The 17,532-nt window shown below is 39.5% G+C and overlaps 1 protein-coding gene across 1 annotated transcript in view; it reads right to left on the bottom strand.

The window, feature by feature from the left end:
- The window catches only part of TRHDE (thyrotropin releasing hormone degrading enzyme), a gene marked incomplete at both ends in the record, with an annotated part of 409,908 nt that overhangs the window by 383,151 nt on the left and 9,225 nt on the right, over positions 1 to 17,532 (bottom strand). Inside the window, one exon of the mRNA XM_079715341.1 lies at positions 3,824 to 4,097. Within this exon, the coding sequence (XP_079571467.1) occupies positions 3,824 to 4,097 (274 nt within the window). The remainder of the gene's footprint in view (positions 1 to 3,823; positions 4,098 to 17,532) is intronic.

The raw sequence follows: 17,532 nt of genomic DNA, 5'->3' as shown, positions 1-17,532 counted from the left end.
ATATATATATCTATATATATTTTTTTAAAAAAGGAAGAGAGCAAGCAAATCAATAAACAAATCTACCTATGATAGTAAACTCTAAATATTAAACTAAGATAAACATAAAACCAGAAACAAATTAGATGCAGAAAGCTAACCCTAAGTCTACAGTTGCTTCCAAAGTCCACCGCCTAAATTTTGGGATGATTCATTGTCTATTCAAGTGTTCCACAGATGCAGGGTACATCCAGTTGATTGTGGAGATTTAATCCACTGCTCCTGAGGCTGCTGGGAGACACTTCTCTTTCTCTTGTTTGTTCGCACAGCTCCTGGGGTTCAGCTTTGGATTTGGCCTTGCCTCTGCATGTAGGTCGCCTGAGGGCGTCTGTTCTTCCCTCAGACAGGACGGGGTTAAAGGAGTAGCTGATTCGGGGGCTCTGGCTCACTCAGGCCGAGGGGAGGGAGGGGTGCGCATACGGGGTGATCCTGTGGCGGCAGAGGCCAGCATGACATTGCAACAGCCTGAGGTCCCATCGTTCTCCTGGGGAAGTTGTCCCTGGATCATGGGACCCGGGCAGTGGAGGGCTGCACAGGCTCCCTGGAGGGGAGGTGTGGATAGTGACCTGTGCTTGCACACAGGCTTCTTGGTGGCTGCAGCAGCAGCCTTAGCATCTCATGACCGTCTCTGGTGTCGACGCTGATAGCTGTGGCTTGCACCCGTGTCCGGAGCTTGTTTAGGCCGTGCTCTGAATCCCCTCTCCTCGCGCATCCCGAAACAACAGTCTCTTGCCTCTTAGGCAGGTCCAGACTTTTCCCCGGACTCCCTCCCGGCTAGCTGTGGTGCACTAGCCCCCTTCAGGCTGTGTTCACACAGCCAACCCCGGTCCTCTCCCTGGGATCTGACCTCCGAAGCCCTAACCTCAGCTCCCAGCCCCGACCTGTACTGGTGGGTGAACAGAGAAGCCTCTCAGGCTGGTGAGTGCTGGTCGGCACCAATCCTCTGTGCAGGAATCTCTCCGCTTTGCCCTCCACACCCCTGTCGCTGCACTCACCTCCATAGCTCCGAAGCTTCCCCCCCTCTGCCACCCCCTCGTCTCCACCCACGAAGGGGCTTCCTAGTGTGTGGAAACCTTTCCTCCTTCACAGCTCCCTCCCAGAGGTGCAGGTCCCATTCTTATTCTTTTGACTCTGTTTTTCCTTTTTTCTTTTGCCCTACCCAGGTACAAGGGGAGTTTCTTGCCTTTTGGGAAGTCTGAGGTCTTCTACCAGCATTCAGTCGGTGTTCTGTAGGAGTTGTTCCACATGTAGATGTATTTCTGATGTATTTGTGGAGAGGCAGGTGATCTCCACATCTTACTCCTCCACCATCTTGAAGGTCTCCCCAGAAAACCGGGTTTTATACTTTAGTTCCACAGTTAATAAACAAGGGTTCCCAACAGCAATTTGGTTTTCCTTTTTAGTATTCTTAGTATTTTTAGATTGTAGAGCAAATTTTTTTTTTTTTTTTTGCGATATGCGGGCCTCTCACTGCTGTGGCCTCTCCCGTTGCGGAGCACAGGCTCTGGACGCGCAGGCTCAGCGGCCATGGCTCACGGGCCCAGCCGCTCCGCGGCACGCAGGATCCTCCTGGACTGGGGCACGAACCCACGTCCGCTGCATCGGCAGGTGGACTCCCAATCACTGCGCCACCAGGGAAGCCCAGAGCAAATTTTTATTTCAGTTGAACTTCCAATGTTCTCTGGTAGTATGTTTTATCTTTTCTACATAAAAATAAGTAGGAATTTTTTAATGTTTACTAATTACTTGAATTCTTAACTCTAATCGAAGTCATATCTAAATAATTAGAGTGTGTCTGGTTTTAAATATGGATCACTTAGCAACAAGCATAATTGTGTACAGCTGAGAATAGTTTTAGGATATTTTAAAGAAATCATACTAGGAAAAACACTTCCAATGTACCCTATGTTCCTAACAGACCCACATCAAGTAGTCAGTCATCAACTTTTGAAGATGTATAAGGGAATGATATGTCTTAGTATTCCTTTTCTGTGTATGGTCCAACATGTATAGCCTTGAAGTATCCATAGGAGACATAACAAACATCAGAGGAATTCAACATACCAAATAAGAAGTCCAAAAGAGTAAAATATCTTTTTTCTAGCCTTCTACAGCCAGCATTTAAGGTACTGTTTTAATGATTATGTAGATTAATTCACTATACACAGTTCTTTAATAATGGCATTAATTTTGTATGCAGGCAGATTTTATATTTTAAATGGGTTCCACAGTGATTTAAATTGTAAGTAACGGTGAGAAAAATTTATTTAGCCAAACCCATTATTCAATATTTAGGCTGTTATGGAGCTATGAACTTCCTACAGAATAAGAATATAGATTTCTGTACACTTCTTCTGTTATGTTTGAGCAACACCAAATACAATGGCCACCAGATGGACAGAATCATTACCTGAATTCTCATATCGACACACAGGTGAAATGGTGAAACAGAGCTCCTAGGGCATGGGGAGGGGCGTGGGGTGCGTAGAGCCCCAAATTTGGGATCAGACCAATAGAAGTTTTTCTTGCAGCCCTACCACTTGCTTACTTTTTACTCTGGTAAAGTTACTTCATCTCTTTAAATCTAAATTTACTTTATTCACTTGGAAAAATGGAATTATAATACCTTGCTTTAGGGTTGACATGAAAATTAAAATAAATGCATATTTATTGTGTAGGCCATTGAAATGAGGAGAAAGCTCTTAAGAGGCATGACCTGACTTAATCTGACTAACGCAATACAGTAATATGTAAAAAGTGCCTAGAACACCATGCTGTTATAAATGGTAATGATCCTAAAGAATCCAACTGATTCTTGTTATAAATTTAATACAGAGAGTGAATTCTCTAGGCTTCCCTTATATCACCCTTCTCTAAGTACATATTTCTATACACTTGCATGCTATGTGCTAAAAGAAGCTTTGTACCTTACAGAAATTCTAACACATTGGCAGAAGAACTTATGTACAAAAATGTTCACTGAGCATTGCTGTTAATCAATGAAAATCAGAAAAAAATTAAAATGTTCATTTATAGGAGGATGACAAATTTTGATATATTCACTCAATCACTCTATTCAGATAAACCACAAAAACAAAATTTTAAGCAAAAAATAAAATAAAGTTGCAGAATGATATCTATAATATAAAACCACTTATATGAAATTTTAAAGCATGGAATGTATTGTAAATAGATTTATACTTAATAATTAATAATATACTTAATAATTGTGTGATAAGGTGCATGGAAATGGCAAAATCCAAATTCAGGGCAAGGCAGGAGGTAGGAGGCAAGGCAATGAGATCAGGTAGGTGTCCACAGAGGGCTTCAACTCTATCCAATATGCTTTACTTTCTCAAAAAATAAATTAGACTGGAGCAAAGATGGTAAAATGTTTAGATTCTATAGAGCTGGCTAGTAGAAGTTTATTATATTATTCTCCCCATTTTCTGTATATTTGAAATATCTTACAGTAAAAAGAAGCTTTACCATCATATAAATAAAAGGAGGCAATTTCCCATAACAGACAATAGTTGTTCCAGAAATACTCAGGCGATGAAGAAGGACAGGAATGGCAGGAGTGGGGAGGTGATTAAAGTAATAAGAGGGCTGGGTATAGAAGAGAAGCTCCTCTCTGACTCTGAAACCAGGAAGATAATTTTCCTTCCAAGGATTAAGGAAAGAATTCATCTATGTAAGTTGCGAAGAGAATAGAAATGATTCATTGTTAATCCAAAAATCAGTGTACATTATCCAGAAACAACATTAAGCTTGAAATACTTACTACAACCCCAGTCTTGGTGGTAGTTTCTCTGTATGTGAAGTTGCAAATTGCCCAGGCTAAATAATACGTGGACATGAGAGGGGTCTGTGAAAAGTGATCCGTAACCCATCCATCTTCCTCAAACACGGAAGTTTCCACCGGCATATTGGATAAAGATAAATAGGTTGCTTGATGCTTGATGCTGATTTTGAAAGTAGCCTTGTAGATTGGCTCATCAAAACAAGGAAATGCCTTTCTGGCATGTGTAGGTGAAAACTGAGTAACACCAAGGAACCTGGAAAAAAGAAAATGACATTCTCAATTACATTTGTGGCTTGAGTTCAGTTATAACCATTTTATATGCTTCTGCTTCTAAAATAATACGCTTTAGCCAAATTATGAGACAGTTTTTTTCTGAATCAAACTTAAGTGCATGAATAGCATGGAAGCATACTTCATACATATTTCCCCAACAATGAAAATTCTTCAGGGAACTTTTGTCTCAACTAAAGGAAATTCTCTAAACCCAGAGCCATGCTTATTAGACAAAATATTACACTTTACAGAAAAACAACTCATCATCATATTGGCAAGTATTGGAAAATAATGGTTCTTCTTTTTGGTATGCCTCAGTCTCCTCTCCAAAACTGTACAACCAGTAAAGACAATGAAATCAAAATCCAAAACTTGTCATCAGATACAAGCAGGGCATAGACCATCACTGAGAAACATCTATGTCCTCAAATATCAGTAAGACATGGCCTGATTTTGTTAAGGAAAAGGATTTTGAAATCTGACAAAACTTGGTCTGCATTCTGGCTCCACAACATTTCTTAGCCGTATGATCTTGGATGATTACTAAATTTCCCTAAGGTGTACATGTTCATTGCTTAAAAGGAAATAATCATGCCTAACTTAAAAAGCATTGTAAAGCTTAGTAGAATGGAAAAGGGGATGTAAAGCACCTATCACTGTGAATAGATGAACAGCACCCAGAAGGCAGTTAATAAGCAGCAGCCACTGATTCACAATATCTTCAGCCTTTCTTGGAGTGCTATAATATACACTTACATAGAATAATCCAGACACCATTGGTTTTTACCACTCATAATATATATTTACTATATAAATAATATGTTATTATATGTTAATATAATAAAGTAAATTAACTAATATCTATATAATAAATACACCAATGTGTGCACACACACAAACACACACACACATATATATATATATATAATATTTAATACCCTCAAGTTTTCAGATCAAGCTGCAAAGTTGCATCTCATTAAAGCTCCAGAAGCACCCTCTATATTCTTTCACTGTTATGGTTACAAATCAAAACACTCTAAGTATTTGAAGAAGGACACACTTTTAACTTAAAAATGGGGCCATTATTTATGAAAACATTCATGACATAAATTAATTAAACTGTTAAAATAATACTAGTTAAAACTGGACATAAGTCAATAACAGACCCTTCATAAAACATTACTGAGTGCTACAAGTCATTTCTTTAAAAGGCTCTTTCCCCATAGTAGTTCTGCCACCCCTCCCCTCTCCATCATCCACAGTGTTCATGGTTAATCTCACATGGCACACTTTCCCGCTAAGCCAAAACTTGGCCTTAAAATTACTCTCAGCACAGCACTTCAGGCAGTTACTACCAATCAGTAGGTGTTGACATGTGTATTGAATCTTACTGGCTATCCCTGGCTCAAACCATGAAATGTAAATGTTTATACTTTTGTAAAATTATAAAGCTTACATGCATTATTGACGGCTTACTTTTTAAAAGTTTAGTTTTGAAACAGAGAAAAATAAGACATTTTAAAGATTAATTGTATATTTATTCTGAGAGAGGGGAATTGAGAATTATCTTGAAATAGTACTGGGCTGCTGCATACCAGGCTTGGATATATCACTTAACTACCTGAGTCTATTTTTTCATTAATAGAAGGAAAATAATATTTTCTCGGCCTCCCTTACAAAACTGTCAAGATGATAAAATGGGGTAATGTATAGGAAAGAAGTTTTAACTATAAATCTTCAGAAAAATATAAGGTTAAAGTTGGAAGCAATCTTAGAAACAAATTGTCCAGCTCTCATAAATTCCTAAAATGAAAAAGTAGTTCCAGTAGGGTTAAGTGATTTATCCAAAGTTACACAGGCAATTAGTGCAAAGCTGGGTCTAGAATTCACATTTTGTGTGTCTGAGTAAAAGGTAATTTTATTTCAAAAACAGTAAAATTAATCTTTAGCCATAATTTATAAACCATGTTTTAATTTGACTATTGGTAATAAAGGTTCTTCTTTCCAAACTTGCCAGCATCTTGGTAATATTTTTTCCTATTTTCTACTGATAGTAATATAGTTCTTGCTTAACGGAGTGTCAGTAACTTTTAATTAAGATGCACCCATTTACAATTTGCCCGTGCTTTTGTCTTACATATGTTCTTGAGTCTTACCTTTCTTATTAAAATGTCCACTGAGCTTCATATTTCTCTACTGAGGCTATTTAAAAGACACCTATGGAATTTAATATATGAGGAAAAGTGTTCCCTTTTAACTTTCAAGTGTCTGAGAAATCTAATTCCAGTCATTGAGCAAATAGATATTATCTGCTATGTGTGATTTTCGCTCTATTAAGTGTGTGGTAGGATTTTTTTTTAAAAAGATATAACCATTTTTGTCCTTAAGGTCTTTGCAATCTACCTGAAAAGGGAAATATATATAATACATAAGAAACAACTAATGATACTAGGGGAAAGTTCTGCAAGAGTTCAACAGAGAGGCTGTACTTAGAATGTATTAGTCATTAAGTAAAAAATCAAAGGTGTCTTTGGTATTAAGTAATTAAAGGGTAGGAATTTATTAGATGTAGAAGATCTAAATACCTCTGGGCTAATGAGAAATTAATAAACCAAATATTTATGCAGAAGAATCATGTTGTGCTCAAGTCTCCTTTTCCCTCATATAGTAAGTAAATATGTTAGTAAGGCTAGCAATTGAAATCACTGATTCTCAGAGTTGAAAGGAACTATAAAGATCATCTAGTGACTTTTTCTGCAATTAATATTCTTAATGAATTCCTACACACAGTATATATCTATGCACTGAGGGCCGCATATATTTGATAATGTCTAAATGAGGAAAGACCAATTTCACAGTCTGGCACCTGAGGACGACTGCAATTGAATTTCAATTCAGTATTTAGCAAATCAAAACAAGCCCCTTGGAAAAGAACAGCAGTTGGACTAGATTACAGTTAGGGTCTTTTCCAAGCTTGAGATCCTATAACTGAACAAAAATTAAAAAATAAAATATTCCCTGAATTTGACGAGATGTTTTAAAAATATTAAATTACGTTACTGCTAAATGGCTTTTTGCTACAAGATCTATTATAACGCATTTGCTTCTCTTAGTCAACATTTTTGAGTGTTCAACGCTGTGGAGAAAACGATAAATAGATGTACTCCCTTCCCTCAAAGAGTTTATACTCCGATAAAATAAATAAAACATATGCCTAAACAGGTATCGAACAAAAAGCCATGACAACGAGGGGAAATGAATGAAGAAATTACATCTTCCAAAGCAAGGTTTCTCAACCTTGGCACTACTGACTTTTTTTTTTTTTAATGTTAAGTATTGGTGAGTCAGTGGTAGAATTCTCGACACTGCTGACATACGAGGGTGGATAGCTATTCTTTCTCAGGGCCATCTTGTGCTTAGCAGCATCCCTGGCTTCTACCACTAGATGCCAGTAGCACCCCCTCTCTCCCGTTGTGACAACCGAAATGCCTCCGGACATTGCAGATGTCCCCTGGGAGGCAAAACTGACCCCGCTGAGAACCACCAGTCTTAAGAATTGAAGGAAGGCTTTATGGAGGAGGAAGCGTAAATTCCTGGGTAGTAAGGGTCACAGACAGATTGGAGAAGTGAGCCAATTGACTACTGGTAGCACAGAAATAAACCTTTAAAAAAGTTTTGACTCGGTCTGCACATTAGTGCACAGCACTGGATGCAGGCATGCTGCTTGTGCATAGATCTCTGTGTCTTACTTACAAATAAATAAGCAGGATTTTCTGTCCGGAAAGGGCCCACACCCTGGCTGCTTACATGAGCATCCTCACTTGCCACTTGGACCTGATGTCCTCTAAAAAATGATGTCGACTTCCGGGGAAGATGGCGGAAGGGTAAGACGCGGAGATCACCTTCCTCCCCACAGATACATCAGAAATACATCTACACGTGGAACAACTCCTACAGAACACCTACTGAACGCTGGCAGAAGACCTCAGACCTCCCAAAAGGCAAGAAACTTCCCCACGTACCTGGGTAGGGCAAAAGAAAAAAGAAAAAACAGAGACAAAAGGATAGGGACGGGGCCTGCACCACTGGGAGGGAGCCGTGAAGGCGGAAAGGTTTCCACACACTAGGAAGCCCCTTCACGGGCGGAGACTGCGCGTGGCGGGGGGAGGGAGCTTTGGAGTAGCGGAGGAGAGCGCAGCCACAGGGGTGCGAAGGGCAAAGCGGAGAGATTCCCGCACAGAGGATTGGCGCCGACCGGCACTCACCAGTCCGAGAGGCTTGTCTGCTTGCCCGCCGGGGCGGACGGGGCTGGGAGCTGAGGCTCGGGCTTCGGTCGGAGCGCGGGGAGAGGACTGGGGCTGGCGGCGTGAACACAGCCTGAAGGGGGTTAGTGCGCCACAGCTAGCCGGGAGGGAGTCCAGAAAAAAGTCTGGAGCTGCCGAAGAGGCAAGAGACTTTTTCTTTCCTCTTTGTTTCCTGGTGCGCGAGGAGAGGGGATTAAGAGCGCCGCTTAAAGGAGCTCCGGAGACGGGCGTGGGACGCTGGGGCTGCTGCTGCCGCCGCCAACAGACCTGTGTGTGAGCGAAGGTCACTCTCCACACCTCCCCTCCCGGGGAGCCTGTGTAACCCGCCACTGCTGCGGTCGCGGGATCCAGGAACAGCTTCCCAGGAAGAGCGCACAGCGCGCCTCGGGCTGGTGCAACGTCACGTAGGCCTCTGCCGCCTCAGGCTTGCCCCGCCCCCGAGCCCCTCCCTCCCCCCCCCCCCCCAGGCCTGAGTGAGCCAGAGCCCCCGAAGCGTCTCCTCCTTTAACCCTGTCCTGTCTGAGGGAAGAACAGACGCCCTCCTGCGACCTACATGCAGAGGCAGGGCCAAATCCAAAGCTGAGACCGGGGAACTGTGAGAACAAAGAAGAGAAAGGGAAATCTCTCCCAGCAGCCTCAGGAGCAGTGGATTAAAGCTCCACAATCAACTTGATGTACCCTGCATCTGTGGAATACATGAATAGACAACAAATCATCCCAAATTGAGGAGGTGGGCTTTGAGAGCAAGATTTATGATTTTTTTCCCCTTTTCCTCTTTTTGTGTGTATGTGTATGCTTCTGTGTGAGATTTTGTACAGCTTTGCTTCCACCATTTGTCCTAGGGTTCTGCTGTCCGTTTTATTTTTTTAATTTTTTAATAATTATTTTCTATTTTAATAACTTTATTTTAATCTATCTTACTTTATCTTCTTTCTTTCTTTCTTTCCTTCCTTCCTTCCCTCCTTTAGACAACGAATCATCCCAAATTGAGGAGGTGGACTTTGAGAGCAAGATTTATGTTTTTTTCCCCTTTTCCTCTTTTTCTGAGTCTGTATGTTTATGCTTCTATGTGAGATTTTGTCTGTATAGCTTTGCTTCCAACATTTGTCTCAGGGTTCTATCTGTCCGTTTTTTTTTCTTAATAATTATTTTTAACTTTAATAACTTTATTATATTTTATCATACTTTATCTTATTTTACTTCATCTTCTTTCCTTTTTTCCTTCCTTCCCTCCTTCCTCCCTCCCTTCCTTCTTTCTTTCTTTCTTTCTTCTTCTACTAATTCTTTCTTTCTACTTTTTCTTTTTATTCTGAGCTGTGTGGATGAAAGGTTCTTGGTGCTGCAGCCAGAAGTCAGTGCTGTGCCTCTGAGGTGGGAGAGCCAACTTCAGGACACTGGTCCACAAGAGACCTCCCAGCTCCACATAATATCAAATGGTGAAAATCTCCCAGAGATCTCCATCTCAACACAAGCATCCAGCTTCACTCAACGACCAGCAAGCCACAGTGCTGGACACCCTATGCCAAGCAACTAGCAAGACAGGAACACAACCACACCCATTAGCAGAGAGACTGCCTAAAAACATAATAAGGCCACAGACACCCCAAAACACACCACCAGACGTGCAACTGCCCACCAGAAAGAAAAGATCCAGCCTCATCCACCAGATGACAGGCACCAGGCCCCTCCAACAGGAAGCCTACACAACCCACTGAAACAACCTTAGCCACTGGGGACAGACAACAAAAACAATGGGAACTACGAACCTGCAGCCTGCAAAAAGGAGGCCCCAAACACAGTAAGATAAGCAAAATGAGAAAACAGAAAAACACACAGCAGATGAAGGAGCAAGATAAAAACCCACCAGACCTAACATATTAAGAGGAAATAGGCAGTCTACCTGAAGAATAATGATAGTAAAGATGATCCAAAATCTTGGAAATAGAATAGACAAAACGCAAGAAACAGTTAACAAGGACCTAGAAGAACTAAAGATGAAACAAGCAATGATTAGAAACACAATAAATGAAATTAAAAATACTCTAGATGGGATCAATAGCAGAATAACTGAGGAGGAAGAACGGATAAGTGAGGTGGAAGATAAAATAGTGGAAATAACTGCTGCAGAGCAGAATAAAGAAAAAAGAATGAAAAGAACTGAGGACAGTCTCAGAGACTTCTGGGACAACATTAAACGCACCAACATTCGAATTATAGGGGTTGAGAAGAAGAAGAGAAAAAGAAAGGGATTGAGAAAATATTTGAAGAGATTATAGTTGAAAACTTCCCTAATATGAGAAAGGAAATAGTTAATCAAGTCCAGGAGGCATAGAGAGTCCCATACAGAATAAATCCAAGGAGAAATACATCAAGACACATATTAATCAAACTGTCAAAAATTAAACACAAAGAAAACATATTAAAAGCAGCAAGGGAAAAACAACAAATAACACACAAGGGAATCCCCATAAGCTTAACAGCTGATCTTTCAACAGAAACTCTGCAAGCCAGAAGGGAGTGGCAGGATATATTTAAATTGATGAAGGAGAAAAACCTGCAACCAAGATTACTCTAACCAGCAAGGATCTCATTCAGATTTGATGGAGAAATTAAAACCTTTACAAACAAGCAAAAGGTGAGAGAGTTCAGCACCACCAAACCAGCTTTACAACAAATGCAAAAGGAACTTCTCTAGGCAAGAAACACAAGAGAAGGAATAGACCTACAATAACAAACCCAAAACAATTAAGAAAATGGGAATAGGAACATACATATCGATAATTACCTTAAATGTAAATGGACTAAATGCTCCCAACAAAAGACACAGATTGGCTGAATGGATACAAAAACAAGACCCATATATATGCTGTCTACAAGAGACCCACGTCAGACCTAGAGACACATACAGATTGAAAGTAAGGGGATGGAAAAAGATATTCCATGCAAATGGAAATCAAAAGAAAGCTGGAGTAGTAATTCTCATATCAGACAAAACAGACTTTAAAATAAAGACTATTAGAAGAGACAAAGAAGGACACTACATAATGATCAAGGGATCGATCCAAGAAGAAGATATAAAAATTGTAAACATTTATGCACCCAACATAGGAGCACCTCAATACATAAGGCAAATACTAACAGCCATAAAAGGGGAAATCGACAGTAACACACTCATAGTAGGGGACTTTAACACCCCACTTTCACCAATGGACAGATCATCCAAAATGAAAATAAATAAGGAAACACAAGCTTTAAATGATACATTAAACAAGATGGACTTAATTGATATTTATAGGACTTTCCATCCAAAAACAACAGAATACACATTTTTCTCAAGTGCTCATGGAACATTCTCCAGGATAGATCATATCTTGGGTCACAAATCAAGCCTTGGTAAATTTAAGAAAATTGAAATTGTATCAAGTATCTTTTCCGACAACAACGCTATGAGACTAGATATCAATTACAGGAAAAGATCTGTAAAAAATACAAACATATGGAGGCTAAACAATACACTACTTAATAATGAAGTGATCACTGAAGAAATCAAAGAGGAAATAAAAAAATACCTAGAAACAAATGACAATGGAAACACGATGACCCAAAACCTATGGGATGCAGCAAAAGCAGTTCTAAGAGGGAAGTTTATAGCAATACAATCCCACCTTAAGAAACAGGAAACATCTCGAATAAACAACCTAACCTTGCACCTAAAGCAATTAGAGAAAGAAGAACAAAAACATCCCAAAGTTAGCAGAAGGAAAGAAATCATAAAAATCCGATCAGAAATAAATGAAAAAGAAATGAAGGAAACGATAGCAAAGATCAATAAAACTAAAAGCTGGTTCTTTGAGAAGATAAACAAAATTGATAAACCATTAGCCAGACTCATCAAGAAAAAATGGGAGAAGACTCAAATCAATAGAATTAGAAATGAAAAAGGAGACGTAACAACTGACACTGCAGAAATACAAAAGATCATGAGAGATTACTACAAGCAACTCTATGCCAATAAAATGGACAACCTGGAAGAAATGGACACATTCTTAGAAATGCACACCCTGCCAAGACTGAATCAGGAAGAAATAGAAAATATGAACAGACCAATCACAAGCACTGAAATTGAAACTGTGATGAAAAATCTTCCAACAAACAAAAGCCCAGAACCAGATGGCTTCACAGGCGAATTCTATCAAACATTTAGAGAAGAGCTAACACCTATCCTTCTCAAACTCTTCCAAAATATAGCAGAGGGAGAAACACTTCCAAACTCATTCTACGAGGCCACCATCACCTTGATACCAAAACCAGACAAGGATGTCACAAAGAAAGAAAACTACAGGCCAATATCACTGATGAACATAGATGCAAAAATCCTCAACAAAATACTAGCAAACAGAAACCAACAGCACATTAAAAGGATCATACACCATGATCAACTGGGGTTTATTCCAGGAATGCAAGGATTCTTCAATATATGCAAATCAATCAATGTGATACACCATATTAACAAGTTGAAGGAGAAAAACCATATGATCGTCTCAATAGATGCAGAGAAAGCTTTCGACAAAATTCAACACCCATTTATGATAAAAACCCTGCAGAAAGTAGGCATAGAGGGAACTTTCCTCAACATAATAAAGGCCATATATGACAAACCCACAGCCAACATTGTCCTCAATGGTGAAAAACTGAAACCATTTCCACTAAGATCAGGAACAAGACAAGGCTGCCCACTCTCACCACTCTTATTCAACATAGTTTTGGAAGTTATAGCCACAGCAATCAGAGAAGAAAAGGAAATAAAAGGAATCCAAATTGGAAAAGAAGAAGTAAAGCTGTAACTGTTTGCAGATGACATGATACTATACATAGAGAATCCTAAAGATGCTACCGAAAAACTACTAGAGCTAATCAATGAATTTGGTAAAGTAGCAGGATACAAAATTAATGCACAGAAATCTCTGGCATTCCTGTACACTAATGATGAAAAATCTGAAAATAAAATCAAGAAAACACTCCCATTTACCATTGCAACAAAAAGAATAAAATATCTAGGAATAAACCTACCTAAGGAGACAAAAGACCTGTATGCAGAAAATTATAAGACACTGATGAAAGAAATTAAAGATGATATAAATAGATGGAGAGATATACCATGCTCCTGGATTGGAAGAATCAATATTGTGAAAATGACTCTACTACCCAAAGCAATCTACAGATCCAATGCAATCCCTATCAAACTACCACTGGCATTTTTCACAGAACTAGAACAAAAAATTTCAAAATTTGTTTGGAAAAACAAAAGACCTCGAATAGCCAAAGCAATCTTGAGAACGAAAAACGGAGCTGGAGGAATCAGGCTCCCTGACTTCAGACTATACTACAAAGCTACAGTAATTAAGACAGTGTGGTACTGGCACAAAAACAGAAAGATAGATCAGTGGATCAGGATAGAAAGCCCAGAGATAAACCCACGCACATATGGCCAACTTATCTTTGATAAAGGAGGCAGGAATGTACAGTGGAGAAAGGACAGCCTCTTCAATAAGTGGTGCTGGGAAAACTGGACAGGGACATGTAAAAGTATGAGATTAGATCATTCCCTAACACCATACACAAAAATAAGCTCAAAATGGATTAAAGACCTAAATGTAAGGCCAGAAACTATCAAACTCTTAGAGGAAAACATAGGTAGAACACTCTATGACATAAATCACAGCAAGATCCTTTTGGACCCACCTGCTAGAGAAATGGAACTAAAAACAAAAATAAACGAATGGGACCTAATGAAACTTCAAAGCTTTTGCACAGCAAAGGAAACCATAAACAAGACCAAAAGACAACCCTCAGAATGGGAGAAAATATTTGCAAATGAAGCAACTGACAAAGGATTAATCTCCAAAATTTATAAACAGCTCATGCAGCTCAATAGCAAAAAAACAAACAACCCAATCCAAAAATGGGCAGAAGACTTAAATAGGCATTTCTCCAAAGAAGATATACAGACTGCCAACAAACACATGAAAGAATGCTCAACATCATTAATCATTAGAGAAATGCAAATCAAAACTACAATGAGATATCATCTCACACCAGTCAGAATGGCCATCATCAAGAAATCTAGAAACAATAAATGCTGGAGAGGGTGTGGAGAAAAGGGAACACTCTTGCACTGCTGGTGGGAATGTGAATTGGTACAGCCACTATGGAGAACAGTATGGAGGTTCCTTAAAAAACTAAAAATAGAACTACCATATGACCCAGCAATCCCACTACTAGGCATATACCCTGAGAAAACCATAATTCAAAAAGAGACATGTACCAAAATATTCATTGCAGCTCTATTCACAATAGCCCGGAGCTGGAAACAACCTAAGTGTCCATCATCGGATGAATGGATAAAGAAGATGTGGCACATATATACAATGGAATATTATTCAGCCATAAAAAGAAACGAAACTGAGCTATTTGTAATGAGGTGGATAGACCTAGAGTCTGTCATCCAGAGTGAAGTAAGTCAGAAAGAGAAAAACAAATACCGTATGCTAACACATATATATGGAATTTAAAAAAAAAAATAAATAAATAAATAAAATTTTAAAAAAAATGTCATGAAGAACCTAGGGGTAAAACGGGAATAAAGACACAGACCTACTTGAGAATGGACTTGAGGATATGGGGAGGGGGAAGGGTAAGCTGTGACAAAGCGAAAGAGAGGCATGGACATATATACACTACCAAACGTAAGGTAGATAGATAGTGGGAAGCAGCCGCAGAGCACAGGGAGATCAGCTCGGTGCTTTGTGACCGCCTGGAGGGGTGGGATGGGGAGGGTGGGAGGGAGGGAGATGCATGAGGGAAGGGATGTGGGAACAGATGTATATGTATGACTGATTCACTTTGTTATAAAGCAGAAACTAATAAAAAAAAAAAAAAAAGATGTCACAAAGAAAGAAAACTACAGGCCAGTATCACTGATGAACATAGATGCAAAAATCCTCAACAAAATACTAGCAAACAGAATCCAACAGCACATTAAAAGGATCATACACCATGATCAAGTGGGGTTTATTCCAGGAATGCAAGGATTCTTCAATATATGCAAATCAATCAACGTGAGACACCATATTAACAAATTGAAGGAGAAAAACCATATGATCATCTCAATAGATGCAGAGAAAGCTTTCGATAAAATTCAACACCGATTTATGATAAAAACCCTCTGGGAAGTAGGCATGGAGGGAACTTTCCTTAACATAAAAAAGGCCATATATGACAAACCAACAGCCAACATCGTCCTCAATGGTGAAAACCTGAAACCATTTCCACTAAGATCAGGAACAAGACAAGGTTGCCCACTCTCACCACTCTTATTCAACATAGTTTTGGAAGTTTTAGCCACAGCCATCAGAGAAGAAAAGGAAACAAAAGGAATCCAAATCGGAAAAGAAGAAGTAAAGCTGTCACTGTTTGCAGATGAAATGATAGTATACATAGAGAATCCTAAAGATGCTACCAGAAAACTACTAGAGCTAATCAATGAATTTGGTAAAGTAGCAGGATACAAAATTAATGCATAGAAATTTCTGGCATTCCTATATACTAATGATGAAAAATCTGAAAGTGAAATCAAGAAAACACTCCCATTTACCATTGCAACAAAAGGAATAAAATATCTAGGAATAAACGTACCTAAGGAGAAAAAAGACCTGTATAGAGAAAATTATAAGACACTGATGAAAGAAATTAAAGATGATACAAATAGATGGAGAGATGTACCATGTTCTTTGATTGGAAGAATCAACATTGTGAAAATGACCCTACTACCCAAAGCAATCTACAGATTCAATGCAATCCCTATCAAACTACCACTGGCATTTTTCACAGAACTAGAACAAAAAATTTCACAATTTGTATGGAAACACAAAAGACCCCGAATAGCCAAAGCAATCTTGAGAACGTAAAATGGAGCTGAAGGAATCAGGCTCCCTGACTTCAGACTATACTACAAAGCTACAGTAATCGAGACAGTATGATACTGGCACAAAAACAGAAAGATAGATCAATGGAACAGGATAGAAAGCCTAGAGATAAACCCACGCACATATGGTTACCTTATCTTTGATAAAGGAGGCAGGAATGTACAGTGGAGAAAGGACAGCCTCTTCAATAAGTGGTGCTGGGAAAACTGGACAGGGACATGTAAAAGTATGAGATTAGATCACTCCCTAACACCATACACAAAAATAAGCTCAAAATGGATTAAAGACCTAAATGTAAGGCCAGAAACTATCAAACTTTTAGAGGAAAACATAGGCAGAACACTCTATGACATCAATCACAGCAAGATCCTTTTGGACCCAAGTCCTAGAGAAATGGAAATGAAAACAAAAATAAACACATGGGACCTAATGAAACTTCAAAGCTTTTGCACAGCAAAGGAAACCATAAACAAGACCAAAAGACAACCCTCAGAATGGGAGAAAATATTTGCAAATGAAGCAACTGACAAAGGATTAATCTCCACAATTTATAAGCAGCTCATTGAGCTCAATATCAAAAAAAAACAACCCAATACAAAAATGGGCAGAAGACCTAAATAGACATTTCTCCACAGAAGATATACAGACTGCCAACAAACACATGAAAGAATGCTCAACATCTTTAATCATTAGAGAAATGCAAATCAAAACTACAATGAGATATCATCTCACACCAGTTAGAATGGCCATCATCAAAAAATCTACAAACAATAAATGCTGGAGAGGGTGTGGGAAAAAGGGAACACTGTTGCACTGCTGGTGGGAATGTGAATTGGTACAGCCACTACGGAGAACAGTATGGAGGTTCCTTAAAAAACTACAAATAGAACTACCATATGACCCAGCATCCCACTACTGGGCATATACCCTGAGAAAACCATAATTCAAAAAGAGTCATGGGGCTTCCCTGGTGGCGCAGAGGTTGAGAGTCCGCCTGCCGATGCAGGGGACGCGGGTTCGTGCCCCGGTCTGGGAGGATCCCACGTGCCGCGGAGCGGCTGGGCCCGTGAGCTATGGCCGCTGAGCCTGCGCGTCCGGAGCCTGTGCTCCGCAACGGGAAAGGCCA

This window comes from Hyperoodon ampullatus (assembly GCF_949752795.1).
Source record: "Hyperoodon ampullatus genome assembly, chromosome: 11".
NCBI lineage: Eukaryota > Metazoa > Chordata > Mammalia > Artiodactyla > Ziphiidae > Hyperoodon > Hyperoodon ampullatus.
The sequence above is the reverse complement of the archived record's forward strand: the minus strand, read 5'-3'. Positions and strand labels throughout refer to the sequence as shown.